Source organism: Lygodium microphyllum, chromosome 7 (genome assembly GCF_053477565.2).
Source record: "Lygodium microphyllum isolate KBCC chromosome 7, Lygodium_microphyllum_v1.1.10, whole genome shotgun sequence".
NCBI lineage: Eukaryota > Viridiplantae > Streptophyta > Polypodiopsida > Schizaeales > Lygodiaceae > Lygodium > Lygodium microphyllum.
The window spans coordinates 25,760,461-25,781,456 of record NC_141141.1 but is presented as its reverse complement, the minus strand read 5'-3'; the positions used below and the strand labels follow the sequence as shown (position 1 = coordinate 25,781,456).

General features: G+C 44.9%; 1 protein-coding gene across 1 annotated transcript; it reads left to right on the top strand.

Moving 5' to 3' along the window:
- Positions 1 to 1,347: 1,347 nt before the first annotated feature.
- Positions 1,348 to 3,141, top strand: LOC148033281 (uncharacterized). Its single transcript, XM_087681175.1, has one exon. It carries the CDS (start codon positions 1,522 to 1,524, stop codon positions 2,842 to 2,844), a length of 1,323 nt encoding a protein of 440 aa, XP_087537301.1. The 5' UTR covers positions 1,348 to 1,521; the 3' UTR covers positions 2,845 to 3,141.
- Positions 3,142 to 20,996: the final 17,855 nt, after the last annotated feature.

Sequence of the window (20,996 nt, the reverse complement as noted above, 5' to 3'; positions counted from 1 at the left end):
GTGAGGTGTTGGGTGATGCATTGGGAGGAGAGTGACACATAAGGATTAAGAGTAGTGTACCCTTCTAATCTCGTAACCAAGAAATTGAGTTTTTAGGATAGCCCCTCAAGTCAAAAGTTTGGGTTGTCCTTAAGATTTGGGATGCCCTTCAAATTCTAGTGCTACTTAAAATGACTTGTTGAGGGCATCCCTCACAATGTGCAGGGAGGTAGGCAGACATGTCAAGAGAGCTAAAGGTTCTCAAAATATTGAAGGATTGCATGGGCTTGATGTGCCAAGATATCAATTTTAATCGATGAACATTGGTGCTATCATCTAGGTAGGTGAGATATGAGATGTTGAGGTGATTGATGCATTAGGGGTAGTGTGCCAGATGAGGATTAAGAATAGGGTACCCTTTCTTTAAGGGTACTCTGCCACGTGAGGATCAAGAATAGGGTACCCTGTCAATCTCTTCACAAAGAAATTGAGGTTTTAATATAGTGGTTAAGTAAAAAATGCATTAGGGGTAGTGTGCCAGCAGACGAGGATTAAAAGTAGGGAGGGTACCCTTTCAATCTCTTCACAGAGAAATTGAGGTTTTAATATAGTGGTTAAGTAAAAAATGCATTAGGGGTAGTGTGCCAACAGATGAGGATTAAAAGTAGGGAGGGTACCCTTTCAATCTCTTCACAAAGAAATTGAGGTTTTAATATAGTGGTTAAGTAAAAAATGCATTAGGGGTAGTGTGCCAGCAGACGAGGATTAAAAGTAGGGTACCCTTTCAATAAGAGGAGTGTGCCACATGAGGTTAAGAATAGGGTATGCTTTCGATCTATTCACAAAGAAATCGAGGTTCTAATATAGCACTTCAAGGCAAAAATTTGGGTTGTCCTTAACATTTGGATAGTCCTTCGAATTCTAGTGTTGTTAGAAATGACTAAAAGTTTAAAAGATGAGAAGTGATAATTATTATATTATCAAAAGGTAAAGGGCAGTCCTTCCAATTCCACCACTGTTGGAAAGGAAAGGGTGGGGGGGGGGCGCATATCTCACAATATAGTACGCGCGTGCGTGGGCGGTATGGAAGAGAAGTCAACAAAAAGATTCTCAGAAAGCACGAAGAAGGGGTGTTTGACCCCAAACCTAGAGCCTTGGGCACCGAGCCTCAGGTTTTGGACTGACCGAGTCAGCTCCGGAGGAGACAAAGAGGCCCGGGGGCCCGAGAGGCATCTCATCGTCATCGAAAAAGAGTCATGCATGACGTGTGGATGGATGATAGTGGTATATCGGCGCGGCACGACACGTTTCAAATGTGAGCGAGCGTGTGAAGCAAGGCTGCGCTTTCTTTCTGTGAAGAAGCTACCTTCCTTCCTTATCAACTTCCAAGCTCCTTCTCGCGAGGCCCTCCATACACACATATATATATACACATTCTCGCCTGCAGCAAGAGAACACACCTACCCTCTCTCCTCATCCCGGTTCTCTCTCTCTCTCGGCAATACTAGCACCTCCCAGCAAGAAGACGCAGAAGCAGACGCCATGGCTTCTCTATCCCTCTTCTCAGACCACCCCGCCGACGTGCTGCAGCACCACAAGGGAAGCCCAGCCTCGACCCCTTTCGTGAGCGCGCCCGCCAGCCCCAGCCATCCCTACGCCAGCACAGAGACCGCCGCCATCCCCTTCTGCTGGGAAGACAAGCCTGGCACGCCTAAGGCTCGCGGCAGAATTATCAACAGGCCCGCGCCTTTGGCCCTCATCTCGGACGACCCCAACGCTGACGAGGACGACGACGACATGAATAATCATATCACCAACAGCGAGTTCGAATTCGCCAGCGCCCGCTTCGGCGATGGCTTCCTCGACGACCCGCCTCTCTCCCCGGCCCCTCTCTCCTCCTGCTCGTCTCCATTCTTCGCCATTCAGCCCCCCCTCCGGCCCCCTCCCCGCCTCGACCTGCCTCCCGGCCCCAGGTCTTCCGTCCGACAGCTCCTCCTGCAGCACGACGGCCTCCATATCCCCAGGGCCCCTCGCAGCCCCAGAAGCCCCTCCGCCTTCAGCTGCTCCAGCTCCCTCTCTGGCCCCCCCTCTCCCCCTTCCCCTCGCATTGGATTAGGCTTCAGGTCCCTCTGCTGTGTCGTCCCTGATGAGCAGGATGCCTTTGATCCCTTCTCTGCAGCTATGGAGAAAATGGCAGGAGATGCACCCCCCCTCACTCCTATCGACAAGCGCACTGATCGTCCTGCTTCCCCTGTCATGAACCACGCCACGATTCCCAAGTCGTCGTCGTCGTCTTCCTCCTCCTCTGCTTCTTCTTCCTCCTCCTCCTCCTCCACCTCCTCCCCCTCCCCCTCATCCAAGAAATGGAAATTCAGAAACATGCTACACAGATCACCAAAGAACAAGGACGGCCAGACTGCGGCCTCTCCCCGCAACAGAACCGCCATCATCGATGAAAGAGAAACCTGCCAGGTGCAACAGACTCTACATTCCAACACCCTCAGGAGCTCCTTTGATGGCAGAGAGAGCCTGATTAACAAGACCAGAAGCAGCTCCATCGATATTGACAGAGATACCCTACAATTGATCAAGACCAGAAGATCCACTGATGGCAGGGAGACCCCCAAGCTGCCAACGCCTCCGAGAACCCCCCGAGGGTCGGCTGAGTCGACGCAGCCTCCCACCCCGACAAGGCGATCAGGCACAGGACCTTACGCCGTCCATTACGCCACGCAGAGGGCCCAAATCGAAGAAATGAGGAGGAGGACGTTGCTCCCTTACAAGCCGGGCCTCCTGGGATGCCTGGGTTTCTCGCCAAAGAGCTACGTGAAAGCATACATGGCTAATCCTAGTCCAATGGCTTGAGCTCAAAAGAGTAAAGAACTAAAGGCAAGGGTTCGAACAACAAGAGGCAAGGGTTCACATGTGCCTAAGCTCCCCAATGGGGTCTCTCAATCTTGTACTATCTTGTGGAGTGCATGGACAACCTTGAATAATAGACCCAAGAGGCAGAGTCGACATCCATGCAGTCGGCCCCCCTTGTCAAACCAAAAACCATGGGGGCCAATTCTTCCCAACATAGCCACCCTTAAGCCATGCGCTTGCTTGCCACTTCAAGCTTAAGCTCAGCTTGTATTTCTTATCAAAATATAATTATTTTAACATTCTTTATGATAATAATTATTGAAGATGAAGACCACCAAGATAGGACTATAGCATCCCAATATTCAAGACTAATGACTATAGCATCCCAATCTTCAAGACTAATGGAATCGACGAGTGAAATGTATGAGAACACCCGATTGATATGAGTTGAATAATAAGAAACATTGCAGATTTCTTATTTGTTTATAGACATCATCATTGTTATTTCTATCATTCATTTCCATATTTACCTCTTCTACATCTAATCTTTCACTTTAAAATTGTATTCAAGAGGCATCTTCATTGTTATTTCTATAATTCATCTCCATATTTACCTCTTCTACATATAATCTCTCACTTTAAATTTTTTTTCACGAGGCATCTTCATTGTTATTTCTATCATTCTTCTCCATATTTACCTCTTCTACATATAATCTCTCACTTATAAGTAGTATTCGTGAAAAATCCAGGATGTAAAATGGATTGCAAATTTCAAATATTGGCATCTAAATATATGGGTAGAAGGTCTAATGCATTTGATAAAAAAGGAGGATACAAGTACTTGCATGTAGAAGACACATTTAATTAGTAAATAAAAATATTAATTGGGTAGAAAAATGTTGAATTGATAATATGTTCATAAAAGATGTTTGAATGATATGTATCATAATGTTAAGTACCATACTTATATATAATTTATAAATGCCAATGGGGTCTTGGCATAGTGGTTCAGGTGTGGGTTGAGTTACAGGGGGGTGTGAGTTCAAATCATGGGTATCGTGTCCCGAAAGGCATAATAAAACATCTATTCTCTTCTATATAATTTATAAATAAACAAGAAAGGCTCATAAGCATTCATACACTACCTTGAAAGGTTTATGATTAAGGCTATGAGAAAGATTGGAATGGTAGATTTGAATTTTCTAGGTGTTATTGGGTGGGGCAAATAGGATGGGTAGCTGGTGCAAGGCAGGTGTCACCTTACATGTCTTTTTTCAAAGTATATTTTTCTTAAAGGTATCAAGGTTAACATTTAAAGAACCTTTTATCTTCTTACTAAACAAGCATAAGGTCATAAGTGGAGAGATATAGACAAGGTGCTTCGACATCCTCCTCAACTTTTGAGCATGCAGCTAGGGTTGAGGTTTCATGTTGAACCTTGAGAAGCAAGGTTTGGGAATAGTGAGTTTTAGTAAGTCTTTCTTGCTCTCCCCTCCTGATCTTCTTCACTATTGTCCTCACTTGCCTTCTCCTTCCTATCATTATCACCTACCTCCTCCTTTGCCCCAACTGACATAGTCCTCCTTACTAGCATCCTCCTTGGCACTCCCCTCTTATCAGCATCGATTTCACTTGGACACACCTCACCTATAATGTTTTTCTACACTCCCCACTCACACATTGCGCCCTTGCACTTGCTTCCTCCTTGGCATCCTCCTATCCTACTTTCTCAACCTCACCCTTTCACATGCTTCCCCACCCCCCACCCCTTGTATGCCCACCTCCACCCTCAATGTCCTCTTACTCTGCTTCCTCTGTCCTCCCCTCTCCCTACTCTTAACACCCCCAACTTCTTGTACCTCCCTCTCTCACATCACCCTCGACATCCTCCTACCCCACTTCCTTTGCCTTCCTCTCTTACCTACTTTCTCCTTGGCACCCCCTTACCGTACTTCCTTTGCCTCCCCCTCTCACCTACTTGCTCCTTGGCCACCCTCTTGCTTCCTTCACCTCCCCCTCTTACCTGCTTCCTCCATGAGAGCCTCCCTCACTTCTATGCTTGACATCCTCCTTTCCAAGTTCCTCCACATCTTGCTCTCACCAACCTTGGTTCCTCTATCTACCCACCACTTCAAGCCTCAAAGTATTCATGTGCCTTCTAAATATATGTTAGGCACTCTGCATGTAGATTCTGCCAATGCTTCATGTTGATGTTCTCACAGTGTGAATTCAAACACATGTTTCATGTGGCAAGAGTGTTCATTGGAGGTTGACATAAGGAACATAATTCAAACTTTGAAAGCTTTGGAAACTTAGACTAATACAATCTTGAATCTACAAAAATGCAATATAGGGGGATGTGGCACTCATTTATATATAGGGAGTGGAAGACCAACATTAATAGGATCGAGCCTAAACTATACCTCTAGAGAACCCTTATGACTGTTCCTAAAAGCTTCTCAAAGACAAACACATTTAATGGTGGTTTCTATTTGCATTTAGCCTATGCATATTATCCACACACATTGAGCCTACTATGTTACATAAATTTGATAGCCCATAAACTATATTGAGAAGTACACAATTGTGCAAGAACAAAATGGTATAAAGAAATGCATGTGTTGTGTGTGGATTATGTGAGACCTTAATGGTCAGTTCTCTTGCTAGTGTGGCAATTGCTTCTCACATTCAACAATCTCATATTTCACCAAGGTCTGATGAGGTGTTTCATGTGTTTCTACACTCCATGTAGCTTACTCTTGCACCTATGAATATTGAAAATCCAAAAATCTTTAGTGAATAAGATGTTATATTACTATTACATTGAAAAGCTAGGGGATGTCAGATGACTATAGGCATCGACCATACTTCACGCAAGCAAGTGGTGTATTTCATGCATCATGTATGTAAGTGGTTCAAAATAAATACAATATTGAGAAACATAATGGAGGATAAGTTTATATCATATGTGTGCACTGACTTAAGAGTTAAAAAGTATCTATCACTTTGAGAGATACTTTTGTGTAAGTTGTTGAATGAGAAGATAGACAAGAATGAAGAAGAAGATGGATTGAGCCTCCATATCTTGTGCCATCTCCCTTTAGTTGTGCATCTAAATTGAATCCTTTCATATAGTGTCAACTATTTCTATAAGGTTAGTGCCTAATCTGTGTGTGTGTGTGTATGTGTGTGATTTACTTCTATGCTTTCTTGCAAGGTGTTTTAGAGTAGAGATCAATACCTACATCGTACTTTTTGCGACATTACAAAAACAAAGTTTGGTTCAAGCCTCGAGTTATGATGCATATATTTCCACACATAGACATCATAAATTTGTTTTTTCAAACTTGATCTTCTAATGATTGAGCATGGATAAAATGTGGGAGCTTTCGCTCAACCGCCAAGACCCACGGACCGCTTATTGTTTCAAGCGTTCCAAGCGAGCTCTAATGGCTATCTCTCACCTAGCCGACGCGTCGTCGATCCTACAAGTGTAGTGAGCTTACCTTGATGCTCGATCGAGTACCCTCCTCTCTCTTGCACTCCGGTAGCTCCACAATTCTTGATGCTAGCTCAAGCATCCTCAAGCCTCCTCCATCTCCAAGCTCCATCCTCCATAGCCGCGCGCGCAAGAGAAGAGAAGAGAAGAAGAGAAGAGAAGATTGTGAAGAGCTTCACCCTCTTGATCCCTCACTCTCACACACACTCACTCCCTCACACTCTCACACTCCCTCTCTCAAGAGCACACACAAGCAAGAAGGAGAGAAGAAGAGAGGAAGAAGAAGACTCTTTTTGCCACACACCAAAGAATGAGCTTCTCATTCACTTTTTGACTTTATATACAAAGCCCTAAATCCTTTTTGGGCGGTCATCCCCTTTTCCCTCTTTTACATGGCCGGCCATAGCCTAGGCCCTTTTTCCCATTTCCCACCATTCTAATTTATCCTATTCCCAACTAGTGCATACACTTTGCACAGGAGCGAGCCTGGTACTCTTTTACAAAGATTCGGGGGCACTCCCACATTTTAATGGTGCGCCCTTTTTCTCTTTTGTTGTCTTGGGCCAACACCGAGGCTTTCTGAGGGTCGTGCTTGAACATTTAAAATTTTCAGGGATTACCAGTCAAGGCGTCTTTTTTTTGCTTTTATCCTGCGCCTTTTTTGCTATTTCCATTTTGTCCATTTTCTGCTCCTCTGTGCTACGGGAAACATGGTAACATTACCCCCCTCCTAGCCAAGTGCCAGTCCCATGGCACTGCGGTGGGACGTAGTGGCTAGTTAGGTCGGCTGCTAGGTGGAAAAGGTAGGTGGTAGACACTGCTTCCAATGTGGTTGGGTGAATGATAAGTGATGGGGTTTAAGGACGATGACCAGGAAAGATTCCGGCGTGCTTTAGGCTCCATGAAGATACTCGGCATCTTTCACACTGTTGTGGCGCCCGTTGTGTAGCTGGTCGTCTTTTGAGTATCCGAAACACTTGAAGCAATAAGAAATCCCTTAGGAGGATGGTATTAGAGGGATTTATTCTGGAGAAACCCCCCGAATGCTATTTGCCTTGAAAACCCATGGCCTTGATTGAAGATCCTTGTCTTTGAGTAGAAGGTCTTCAGTTTTGAGTTGAAGGTCTTCAGGCTTGTGGAGTCAATAAGCGATCCGTAGATCTTGAGGCGTTGGGCATGGATCATTGGACGATGAGGTTCCAAGATCTATGCCAATGGCAGTTCTACCTTGACTTGGTTCAATCAGGGTAGCCATCAGTAAGGCAGATGGCCGGATGCCGGTACTACAGGAAAAGAAGTTTTGATCATTAAAGGATGCCGTGGGCGATCCTCTTCCGCGGGTAGCCATGTCTTGAAGCACGAACATAACCTGCAAGAAAAGTTGTGCACTCCCTAAGGGGCGTGTCTGTCTCGCCGTGTAGTGTGTGGTGCCCGTGGCAGTGGAACTGGGAGATGGGTCTAACCTTGGGCAAGCCCTTGGTAACGTCCCACACTTGAGGACCTAGTTCGTGCTTCGTTGGAGGTGCGGTGCAAGTCTTAGGGTGACATGTTTGAAAGTCTTGCCCCTGATGTGCCCTAAGTGTGAAGTGGGGAGGGGGCTAGGGAGAACCCTAGGTGCGGTGATTGTGGTGCTTCTTTCTTCTTCTTCTTCTTCTTCTTTTTTCCTTTTTTGCTTTTTTTTTGTTTTTGTTTTGTTTTGTTTTTTTTTTTGGTTATAAAATATAATAGCATAAGGAGGCGTATACATGGAGACAAGCGATACAAGGGCATGACGGGAGTTTACTCCTAGTCATCTGAATGGCGGGTAGGGGATGGCGGAGGGTGGGGGGCCTTGTTAAGGAATCTTTGAATCAACAAGTAGCCCTTGAGATTGAGGTGGGTTTTAAGGGTGGTGGTAGAAAGGAAGGGGTGGTTGCACTGGGTGAATTTGCTGTCACTCATATCTTCGAGCAGTGCAACACAAAAATATGGCAAAAGAGAAGCACGCATCATGAGGTGAGTCATGGTGCTGCTGTCTATGGCGTTGGGGTCGAAATAGAGGGGTGGGAGGTGGTGTTCTTGGGGTGCGGGCTCTTGGTGGACTAGGATCCTAATTAGCCTAAGATAATTACAAGTGGTAATGAATGCGGGGTCAGGACAGGAGGTGAACTCGCTAAGAAATCTATCTATAGAGCTATACAAATCAGGGAGGGTAAAGAGAAGGGCGTCCCTATGGGAGGTGCTATTGGTATTATAGATAATGGGGAAGTCGAACCTACCATGGATGGATGGATTAAAGTTTACCTCTACCCTTCGAGGATACGGCATAAAAGTAGGGTCGTTTCTTTCAGAAGGGAGGGTGTTGCAAAATGTCATCCACGTGTCAAGGTTGATGTCAAAAATGCATCTCCTCCAGGTGGGTTGGCAATTATAGCCTTCCATTGATCTAGGCACCTGGAGGACTTTATCCTGCCAAATTTGCGGTCCTCGGCTCCCTAAGCAGTTGGGTGGGCCTCGCGCTCCGCTAACCACTTGGCTTTGAGCCTTGCACCCATAGCGATGACGTCCTCTACAAGTTGAATGGGCAGTACTCTATTCAAGGTAGTGGGAAACTCAAAGCGCAAGTCGAAGGGGTCACGGTTATATTCATGCTGTTTCCAGATAATCAATTCAGCACGGAATTCAGCAGGGGGATTTTGAGTGCGCAGTAGGACAGGGGCAGGCTATCTTGGAACGGGTTTAGTATTCAACTTTTTCCTTGCCTTCTCTACCATCTCTTTCCTGTGGTTGGCTTGGGCTACTCTTCTCTCGGCAGATGTATCAGGGGGCTACACTTTCGCTTGTTGTGGGGCTGAGGGGGTGGTAGGATGTATTCCTCCTCCTGAGGTCCCAGATCAAACTTCGGTTCACCCCCTTCTGCTTGCTCGTCTTCTTGTGCTTTTGCCTCTGTGAAACCGAGATCATCTATTTCCTGCGCCGTCAGGCCTACCTGTGCAAGATATCTTCTCTGCTCCTCTAGGCTCTGCGGCGGGCCTCCTAGCTGTAGCGACACGTGCAGGCCTGCTGTGAGCACTCTACTTGCAATGGTTAGTTTCTTTTGCAGCTGATCATTGGCTTCATTTCCTTCCGGTATGGTGGAGTAGAGCAGTGTATTAAGGAAGGTGTGCTGCTGGGCTATCATGGAGAGTTGGGCCGCCTCTGCCTGATTCTTAGCCAGCACCCTGTCTCCTTTGGCTTTGGCTAGCCGGTGTGCTAAGTCCCGTATTCTTTGCTCATTGTGATCGGCCCATTCTTTTGCTCTTTTTTCCATATCTTCCAGGCTCTCCCCCTGATGGAGGGTCATTGCCATGAGTTGTTGCGGCTGGGCCTCGAGCTCATGGTGCAGGGGGGACTGCTCCTGGCGTTCATCGGCGATCTGTGCATTGATCTGGTCCAGCTTCACCTGCATCCTTCGCACCTGTTCTTTCCTTAACTGGTCCAGCTCTGCAGCCTCCTGTCCGATCTTGTCAAGCTAGCTTTGTGCTTCCAGGTTGACTGCAGATAGCTGATCATTCTTGCACTGAAGGTGGGCATTGGTTTCCCTCTCCCCATTGAGACGCTCCATCAAGATTTTTCTCATTCCTTTCCAAGCAGCGTCACGTTCCTTCAGGGCCTTTAATTCCTCTACCTCCTTAGTGCTGGCTTCCTCCCTGAGCGCAACGATCTCCCTTTGATATTCTGTTATCTGCTTCGTTCTGCTGCCAGCTCCTCCACGGCTGTCCTTCTTTCTTCCCTGGCCCTTTCCAACTGCAAGAGCAGCTCCTTAACATATTCGTCGTATTGGCCTGCTGGAGGTGGGGGTGGGGCATGGTGGTAGTGGTGACAACATCTTCTATTTTCTGCCTTTTCAGCTCCGGCCTTGGCTCCAGTTCAGCCGTGGCTGCCCTTTTGGCTCCTGATGCTGGGGTGGCCATGGCCGCTTTCCTTGCCAGCTCCCGTTCCACCAAGAATTGTAGCCAAGTGACCACGTTGCTCTCATTGACTTTTGGGATGGAACCTTGGGTGGCGGTGGCAAGGGGTGTCGTCATGATAGGAGTGGCTGGCATGGAAGGTATGAAGAGGGGGAGAGTTGGCATCATCGGATCCTTTCCTTTTCCTTCTGCGGGGGGCAGGGGTGCGATTTTCGGCACGTTGGTACTGGGACCGGGTGCCTCCGTTCAGTGCGGACCCTCTGTGCCTTCCTCGTCTCTTTTGTGCTGCTCCTCGATGGAGCGACGGGTTGCCAGCTCTATTTCTTCCTCTTCCTTCCTTCTCAGCTCCTCCTCGGTCTTCTTTTTTCTGTCCTTCTCATCCTTGACTAGAATAGTCATCACGGAATAGTACCAGAATAGCTACAGTACAGAACAGAACAGAACAGAAACAGAGGCTCTACAGGAGACCTACAGAAGGTTACAGAAGGTCATCAATACCACATAACTCATACTCAAACCATTCCAAACTCTTACAAACCATTCAATAAGCTTTCTCAAGATCTCAATCTTTATCAATCAATACTCCATCCCTCCTTACAGAAGACAATCAGAACAAAACAAACCAAAACAGAACAAAACAGAAGGTATACAGAACCAATCAGAACCAATCAGAACATCACAGAACCACATATCCCCACTGATAAACATCATGAACTTCCAAAACACAATCAATATCATCCAAAACACTCTCAAACCACTTTTAAACCAATCAATCATCTCATAAAATCAACCATTCAGCTCTCAAAAACAACAAAAATCAGCCAAAAAACAAGTCATTTCAACACTCAACATATCCCCACACTTAATAAGGAAGCATCCTCGCGACCCAGGAAAAAGGGAATATAAGTTCAGGGAAAAGCTCAACTTTGATCGTCAATATCTCTTCAAAAAGAATCCATCCACCACGACCCCAACTTATAACCTGTATCTGATATAAAAATACAAAGAAAGGAAAACCCGTTTTACAGGAACACTTCTTATCAAACTAGAAAATCACAACAAATTTGTAAAGGATATAAGAGTTTTCTTCTTCTTCATCAGCATCAGCGTCAACTCTCCAACCATGACCCCATCACCATAATTCTCCAAAATGTAGCTCGCACACGAAATCCAATCCAATAGGAAACCACCACGTTCGTTTTACATAAATGAACTCACAACACAAACACTAATACAACACAACCATCTGAATGACTCCTTCAAAAAGAGAGATTTTCATTAAAAAGCTTCCACCATACATTGGAAAAGTATCAATGAAGATGATCCCTCTTGAAAGATTGATGTTGTCGGAAATGATCCATAGACAAGGATTCATCTACAAAGGTTTTAGGAGGATTTTGAAAAAACTGAAGACAGCACATCCTTTCCAACAGGACCAGGTATCTGCTAGGCAAACAAAGGGCATGAAAATACAATATATCCAGCTGTTGGGAATCAATGCTCACATTGACATTCATGCACAACTTTGGAATAGGCTTGGAATCATTATGAGAGTGCCTATGCATATACACCAAGTACCAAGCAAAGTGAGCAGTTAATCTCACTGAAGGATCTGCAGATTGTGAATATTGCTGAGCAAAATGAACATAGTTCTGATAAGCTTGACTGGCAGCTGTCCATTCTTCTGGAATTACTGGCCAATTGATTTGAGGTCCTGTAAGGGAATCATTCGAACTCCATTCCCTTCTTCTGGAAATCTGATTATCAAACCCGTCACAGTCACTAACCAACTGATTATCAAACCCGTCACAGTCAAAGTGGATGAAGTGAGGGATAGGCAAAATCATAAAAGGAAGAAAATGTTAAAGGAGTGGCAAAAATTTGGAGGGAATCACTAAGGAAGGGTGTTAACTGATAAATAGGAAATGTAGAGGGTACATGAATGGATGGAGAAGGACAGGGTGGAGAAGGGGAAAATACCCTATCCTCAATAAATGAACATTATGTAAAAATGGGAATTTGAGGGAAAGATGAAGGTTGGAAAAGAAGGGGTAAAATAGTTGTGGAATTAGATTGACAAAGGGAAAGATATAGATCATATCGGTGAGCCATTTGTTGGTAATAGAGGAGGGTAGGAACAGAAGGTCCTAAGAGAGATCGTTGATGATAGGCATCAAAGAAGGTAGAATCAAACGGATTATGTTTTGAAAGATAGGCTAAGAGATCCATCCTCAGTTGATTAGTACTCTGGGCAAAGGTAGGAGCTGTGTTTTGTCTTTGATTCAGGACCACAGAATCAATCATGGGATGCCAGGAATTATCATGACAATCAGCCACTTTGGAGGAGTAACTTTGGAACATGTCAGCTATGCGCAACTCCAAATGGTTGACATACAAAACAGCCTGTAATACCACATCCCCCACATACCATGCCATATCCACCTCATCGGGAATTAACAAGTCTCCTCGTAGATACATGTAGGACATCAACATAGTATCTGGCGTGACAGAATCTTCAAACACCATCCTTACTACCTCTGTCAGCAACTCAGCAGACCAAACCCCACTCCATCCATTCTCTGGAAGAGGTAAATCCATCGTGGAAAGCTTCATGTAGAAGACCAACTTCTGTAAGTGGTAGTGGACAAAGAAAGAATGGTCTGGTGGAACATATTCCTGAAACTGCTCAAATGTAGACCATAACAAGTCCATTCTGGACTGCAATATTTCCACTTTATCTTGGAATAGAGGACACAAAGTAGCCTGTCTCTGAAGAGCAGCCAAGTCCTGCTGTGAAAGAGAAGGAATCAAGGGAACGTTAGGGCTTGGAGGAATAGAGTGTGACTTTGCCAGTTGATCTTGCAATTGCTTGATTTGGGAGGCTTGGGATGCCACGGTGTCATTAGCAATCTGTAAAGCTGAAAGTTTATCATCTAAGAGAGCTTGGAACTCCTGCGCTTCTCTGGATATCCTCTCCTTCTCCGCTGAAAGGCTAGTAATCTCTGATTGAGCCTCTGTTAACTGGATCTTCAAAGAAGAGATCTCATTGCTTTGGGTGGCAACCATTTGGGTTTGTTGTTCCATTTGCTTAAACAAATCTGCTAGGGTATCCTTAGCAGAAGCTAACTCGGATGTTGCCTTATGCAACTGGTCCTTAGACTGCATGAGCTCTTCATAAAAAGACGCATACAGCTGTTGAACACAGGCTGTCATTGACAATTCAATGGAACTTTGAATATCTTTACAGAGGAAAGGAATTGCATCTCCTGAGACTAGAATGTTCAGGGAGGGAACTGAGATGTCCAATGATCCTTCGCGATGTGCTCTGAATAGGTTATTACAAGTGAGATACCCAGGGAGTTCACTGCCAGAGGTAGCAGGGATGGGTACTGAAGGAGCTTTATCCGCTACCCGCTTCAAGCATTGTTGTATGACCAGGGGAGGCGGAGAATCATCATCCTCTATATCAATAGGTTCTGACTCATCGAAAGGTGGAGGAGGAGGAACTGGATCTGATGGAGGAGGTGGAGGCACAGTCTTCTGTAAACCTGAATAGGTCAAGAAGGCAGACAAATATGATCCATATGTGACATTGGTAACATTACCCCTGGTGACTTTGATGAAATGTTGATCCATTTTAGTGAGGAGGTAAGTGCTCCAATCAATAGCAACTCCTTTCAACACCATCTTGGAAGCTGTGAAAAGCTCTTTGGACAAATACTGGGATGGCGTTTTGGCAAGCATAAACCTGTCCTGAAAAAACTGACAGATCATCTTCCATACGGGATCAGTGATCATGGAAAAGGAAACTCCTGAAGAGTTGATCACCTTCTTTACATCCAGCATTTCCCTTGTCTTTGGAGGGAAGAGACAGAGCCTTCCCTAAGCCTCGAGGTGTCAAAGTCATAGAAATTCCCTGGAGTAGTCCTGTCTTCTTGCTGTAGGAGGCCAGAAACTCATCACATAACGACGGATCCTCTGGAAGCAATGGAAAAGAAGTAGCCACAAAAGCAGCGAGTCCCGCCTTCGTGAGAGGCTCAAAAGTGAGTAGGGAAGAGTAATCCCTACTAACTAATGGAACGTACTGGATAGGGGGAGGAGCATGAGAAGGCGCCATTCAGATGGTTACACACACACCACAAACACAGACAATCAAGGAGAATGCCTGCAAAGCAACAGACAAAAATCCAAGGATAAGAGAACAACCAAAACAATAAAACGTGACTCGACCAACTAACCCCAAGCAAACCACAACCTAGAAAAAAATTGACATGACCTTGAGACATATGCGACCGAAAGCTTCATGCTATGCATTAGACAAACACCCAGAACCCCGTATCAGGCAATAAAAGAAAAAACTGCACACTGTACCCGTAACCGTATCAAAGACAGTAAACCAAAACAATACCACATGCGACACATATCAAGACTACATCGTTGATAAACCAGTGTTTGACCATGGAAATAACTCCAATGACTGCGCATACCCATCCCACGAAACGGTTCGTTAAAAAGGGGAATTAAGTGTAGTGAGGGGGAATTAATTTAATGAAAGGTTTATTTTAAGAAATTATTAAGAAATGGGTGAATTTTTATTAAGTGATAAACCTTGGCAAGAAAACGGCAGTTCTTTCTTATAAATTTAATTACCAATTATTAGGTTAAAACGGTGCTTTAATTCGAATCCCGGACTTCGATACCCAGACTAGGTCTCTAAATGCAAGTTTATTGATTACAAATTAAGGTGATGTGGAGCGCTTTTTTGCTAGCGCGTGCTCTTGTGACAGCTGGTTCATTTTAAGTAAAAATTAAAGTGCCTTTGTAGCACACGTAGCGCGTGCTAAGTGAACGGCGGGTTTATTTTAATTAAAAAATATGTGTGTGTAGCGCGAATGCGTGTGGAAACTGTGGGTGAATAAATAGTTCATTTTAACAATTAATTTGTGATTAAGGGGAAAATGAAAATAAATAAAACACATAAAATAAATACCTGGAAGGGGTGTGTATGTAATGGCCTAAATGCGCATGGAAGAGTCCCCCAAAAGAAGTGAATCCAGTAAAAGAAAAGTAAAGACCACTGACGAAACAACAAAGACAACACCTTAGTGGATGTGTTGAGTTTGAGTATGATTGTTAATTTATGTAATGATGTATTAGGATAGTTTTGATTTTGTTTTTGTTTTTGTTTTGTTAAGTTTATTGTGTGTGGTTGGTATTTTAGGGAGTATTAGGTGTGGGGATTGGAATTATGTGTGTTGGTCTGGAAAATTTTTGTTTAAATTTTTTTGTTTTTGAATAAATTGTAGGGGGTTGTGTTGTATGTTGGTGTTTGTTTGTTTTTTTTTCAAAAGGAAGAATAAGTACAAATGGATAGGGGATGAAGGAAAAAGAAAAATTCAGCTAGGTAGGAAATATCCACAATTTAGTGTATGAAAATAAGATGGAGATTTTTAGGGTGAAGTGCTGTGTGTTGGTCATATTTTTTTCATTTGTTTTTTTATTTTTTTATTTTTTATTTTTTATTTTTGTTTTTTTTTGAAATATGGGTGCCATGTATAAAAATACTTTAAAGTGAAAAATGAAGAGAAAAAGGGCAAGGGGATGGGTGGAATTTTTAAGAAATTTTTAGAAATTTTAAAAAGAATTTTTTACTAATTTGAAATGAATTTTTGACATTTGTTGGTAATTTTGGGATAAATTGGGAAATATTGAGTTTTCAGAAATTTTGAGGGGTGAACATTTCCAGCTGACAAATTTTCAAAAATGGGCAAAAAGAGAAGGGAATTTTTAGAAATTTTTTTGAAATTTTATGAGGTGGAAATCAATTTATAAATTAATGAAATTAGTTAAATCAGGAAAATCAACTTAGTCTGGTAAGTAAGGTCAAATTAAGTCAGCTAAGTCCTGTTAGTCTGTGTAAATCATGTAAGTCAGACTAAGTCAAGTCAAGTTAGTCAAAGGAAACTAGGTTAGTCTGGGTGAAGTCAGATAAGTCAGGTAAGCAAGTCAGTGGAGACTAACCTAAATGAGGTTAGTGTAACTAAGCTAGGGTTAGATGACTAAGTTAGGGTTAACTAACCAGGGGGTGGGATTAGTTAACTAGGTTAGGGTTAGTCTAACCAAACTAGGGTTAGTTGACTAGGTTAAGGGTTAACTAACCTAACTAGGGTTAGTTGACTAGGTTAAGGGTTAACTAACCTAACTAGGGTTAGTTGGGTGGGTGAGGGGTTAACTAACCTAACTAGGGTTAGTTGACTAGGTTAGGGGTTAACTAACCTAACTAGGGTTAGTTGGGTGGGTGAGGGGTTAACTAACCTAACTAGGGTTACTTGGGTGGGTTAGGTTAATTAGTTAGGGGGTGGGGTTAATTAACTAGGTTAGGGTTAATTAATTAACATTAATTAAAGGAAAAAAAAACGAAAAAAAAGAAAAAAAAGGAAAAAAAAAAACTAACTGACCTGCAGGAAAAGGGAAGGGGGAGGAGGAGGAGGAGGAGAGGGGCGGCGACGCAGGGGCGGAGTCGGCGGAGCTCGGCGGCGGCGGTGGGCTCTGCAGGGCGGCGGCGGGCGACCAGGCGGCGACGGGACGTGGCGTGGAGGGAGGAAAAGCGGACGGAAGGGCGAAGGAGGAGGAGGAAGGGTGGCTGGAAGAGAAGGCGGGGGGGAGGCGGGAGGAGGAAAGGGAGAGGGTAGAAGGAAGTCAGCGGGGGGAAGGCGGGAGGGGGAAGGAGGAAGGGTGGCTGGAAGAGAAGGCGGGGGGGAGGCGGGAGGAGGAAGGAGGAAGGGGAAGAAGGCAGGGGATGGAAGGGAGAGGGAGGGTGGAGGGAGGAGGCAGAAGGAGGGAGGGAAGAAGGGAGGGGATGGAGGGGAGAGTCGGGGAGAGAGAAAGAGGAGAGAAGAAGAAGAAGAGAGAGAAAAGAGAGGAAAGAGAGAGAGAGAGAGGGGGTAGTTGGAATTCGGGGGGGGGGGGGGGGGAGAGGGTGTCCGTTGGGGGGAGGGGTGGGTAAAAAATTTATAAATAAATAAATAAATAAATACATTAATTAATTAATTAAAAAAAGAAAAAAAAAGAGAGGTGAGACGCCCCTGTCCTGCGCGCATGCGCGGGGCGGGGGTAAAAAAATTTGCGGGGCTGGGAGTGAAAAGGCGCCCGGATACGGGGACGGAGCACGCGGACACAACCGGGGCGCGTTAAAACGCGTAAAATCGAAAAAGGCGCGTTCACGTGCGGGACGGAGCGCGCAAAAATACAAAAAAATGAAGAAAAATTAATATCTCCCAAGTCGGCCGTCAAAACAAAATATCATAAAAACAAAAAGTGGGCAGGACGGCAGGGGGAAGACATGGAAAATATGCGACAGAGGTTCCGGGAGGGGTAAAGGGCGGTCACGTACAAAAAACACAAAAAACGAACCAAAAAACGCAATTAAAAATTAATATCAGAAGATCCGTTCATCAGAACAAATTGCAAAAAAAAGGAAAACCGTGCAGAAAGACGTGCCCGACAATCCTATCACATCAAAACATAATTCCAATGGAGATAAGATGCGTTCACGTGGGAAAAACCCAAAAAACAAACCCAAAAATGGGATCAGAAATTAATATCGGACGAACCGTTCACCGGAATGACACGTAATAAGAAGGAAAAATCTCCAAGGAAGGAGTGGCACAGCGTTGTCATGTTAAACCGTAGTTCTGGTGGAAGTAGGAGGGGTTCACATGCAAGAAACTCCAAAAATACACCCGAAAACTCATTGAAAAATTAATAAGTAAAAATCCGGAAGTCGAAAGAGGGGGAGGAAAAAGGAAAAAGGTGGGGGAAAACACGGGGGACACGGTAGTCAAATCAAATTGGAATTCCGATGCAAACAGGGCAGGTTCACATGGAAAAATGTCAAAAAGACCCATGAAAAAGTCGTAAAAAACCAAAAAATTAATAATGGACAAACCGTGTATTAGAATGACTCAGAGTAAAAAGGAAAAATGTTAGAGGAAAAGTGATTGTCAGGGCTATGATGTCAGATCACGGTTCCGAAGCAAGAAAAGCACATTCATATGGAAAACCGTCTAATTTGCACAAAATGCTTCAAAAATTAATAACTCAAAAACCGTACACTGAAACAGGGGTAGGTAAAAAGGAAAAATGGTCAGTTCAGAGGGAGGAACAATGCTATAGGGTTGGATGTGGATTTCGGTAAACATAGGATACGTTCACATAGCAGGACCTCAAAAGTAGGGAAGGAAGGAAAACTGCAAGGGAACAGCCCCAAGGGTGGGTGGAAAATGAACGGTCGGGTGGAAAGGGACCCCATCAGGGTAACGACAAGTCATGGCATAGATGCATGAGCAGGTTGAGGCATATGCAGAAGGGTATGCAATGTAGACGCGCAGGGACGCGTCCCCACACTTAAGACCTTAATGGATAGGGTTAACCGAGCAACAGGGACCTAGGACCATGGCACAGACCATCCACTAACTTCCCCACACTTAAAACATGAACGTCACTAAGAAACCAAAGTTGTAGGGTTAGAAAAACTTGGCCCATTTTGTTGAGAATCATGGTTGATTGTCGATGGCGCTTCCTGTGTTGTTGCCGGCTGCTGGAGGTACCAAGGCATCTTCTCGACACACGTCCGTCATGGCAGGGACCATGTGGCAGCACCCAGGGAGGTAGCTGATTGAAGGAATCGCAGGAAATTTATCGATGATGAGGGATATTGTACTCAACTCACAGTCACTCAAATGGAATGAAAGAACAGTCACTCGCCCCATGACTAATATCACTCGAGGAATAAGGATTGAAACCCATATCTCGTACCCGGTTGAGAAATCGACAGGGGAATGGGGCAGAGGAAGTATGCCAGGGTCCACAGTTGATGGTGCATTAGTGCGTCCAACCCATCTAGCATAAGTGCAAGGAGGAAGGCAAGGGAGCCTTATAGTGCAGTGTACAGAACAGGGTGATGTGTCTTGTGATGACGGCAAAGACCCATCCCGTGGGTGCATAGGGAAATGGGAACATACCTGACTCCAAGTGTCGTAACGTCCCTCATTCTCACCTCTCTGTAATTGAATGAAGAAACCGTCACAGTCAGCCCACCCTCTGTCTCACACTCTGTTGATAGATACAGGAGGGCAGCCTTTTCCTAAAACCCATTGATGTAATCCTCACAGTCACTTGTGTAAAGGTTGTATGCCTCGTGCGCATTGGATGGTGCAACTGTGCATCCCGCCCTGTGCCGGCATAGGGTGCGAGAAGGAAGGCCAGGGAGCCTTATGGTGCAGTGCACAGAAACAAATTGTGCTTTGCACCTTGAGAGGCCCATCCCGTGTGTGCAACACTTCATTCACACTTTTCACCTCTTATTTGATTTGAAGGGAAAAGACTGGTCTCTCGCCCCACCCTCTGTCTCACGCTCTATTGATAATTATAGAGGGCAACCCATACTCACGTCCCCATCCGGTTAGGATGAAAGCTCACGTCACTAAATTGTTTGTCGATGAAGATTGCGTCGTCAGTTGTTGAAGAGGCGAACCCAGGGAGGTAGCCATCAAATCGAACGTTGTGTTGAGTAGGACATGTCGTTTGCGAGAGGACAGGTAGACACTCTGTAGAAAGACCCAGGACACAGCGTACCAAGGGAGGTAGCTTCAGAATTGGATCCTGGGGATATCAATTAATGAATCCACTTTCTGGACTGCTGGGTGTTGCCACCTTTTCCATAGCCAGCTTCTCGCCCAAGGGTGTTTACCACCTTTTCTTGGAACGAGGCCTGCTATGACAGGGAATTGCTTCCTTTTTTTTCTCTCATAACAGTTTTGTTTTTCTTTTTTTTGTTCTCTTTTTTTTCTTGTTTTCCCCTATGCTCGAGGGTGTTTCCACCTTTTCTCAAAGAATAGGTCGGCATGACAGGGACCTAAGTCCTTTTCTCCCATGACCGATATGTTTTTTTTGTTTTGTTTTTTGTTATGTTTTTTTTTTCTCTTCGAATTGAACAAGGGAATGGTAGAAAGACCATTTGTCAGAACCAACCTCGCCACTGTCACTGGTGGAAAATAGAGGATAAGAGATCAGGACTGGAAGGTAGGGTTGAGGGGACAGAGGGTTGCGTCCACCTCATCAGGAGTGGCTGAAGAACGGCTACCAGAAGTAGCATCATAAGAAGTACAGTGCCGCGCCAACGAGGGAAAGGATCAAGTGACTGTGATTGTCAAGATCCCCAAGGAGGGAAGTACTTCTTCAGGCGATATCCATTGATCAGGAAGGGATCATCAGAGGCATCAACGGTCTGCACTTGGACAGAGCCATTAGGATTGACGGCAAGTACCTTATATGGGCCCATCCACCGTTGTTGGAGCTTGCTAGGAAACTTGCCAAATCGTGAATCATAGGCTAGGACCAAATCACCTTCTTTGAACTCCTTGTGCTTGATGAAGCTATCATGGTAAGCCTTGCGTCGAGCTTGCGTGGCTTCCATGCACTGTAGAGCCATCCTACGAATTTCGTCCAAACATTCTAGGTGCAGGAGACGGCGTTGCAGTGAATCATCGTCCCCCAAACGCTCTTCGATAGCCACTCTCAAAGAGGGTAATTCCAGTTCAACAAGGAAAACAGCTTCTGTACCATACACCAGCTGGAAAGGTGTCTGTCCTGTTGCTGCTTTATGGGAGATTTTGTACGCCCAGAGGGCCTCTGTAAGTCGATCATCCCAATCATGACGATGT

Excerpts from the sequence above, each read along its gene's own strand:
- LOC148033281 (XM_087681175.1), top strand. The coding sequence starts at position 1,522 with ATGGCTTCTCTATCCCTCTTCTCAGACCACCCCGCCGACGTGCTGCAG.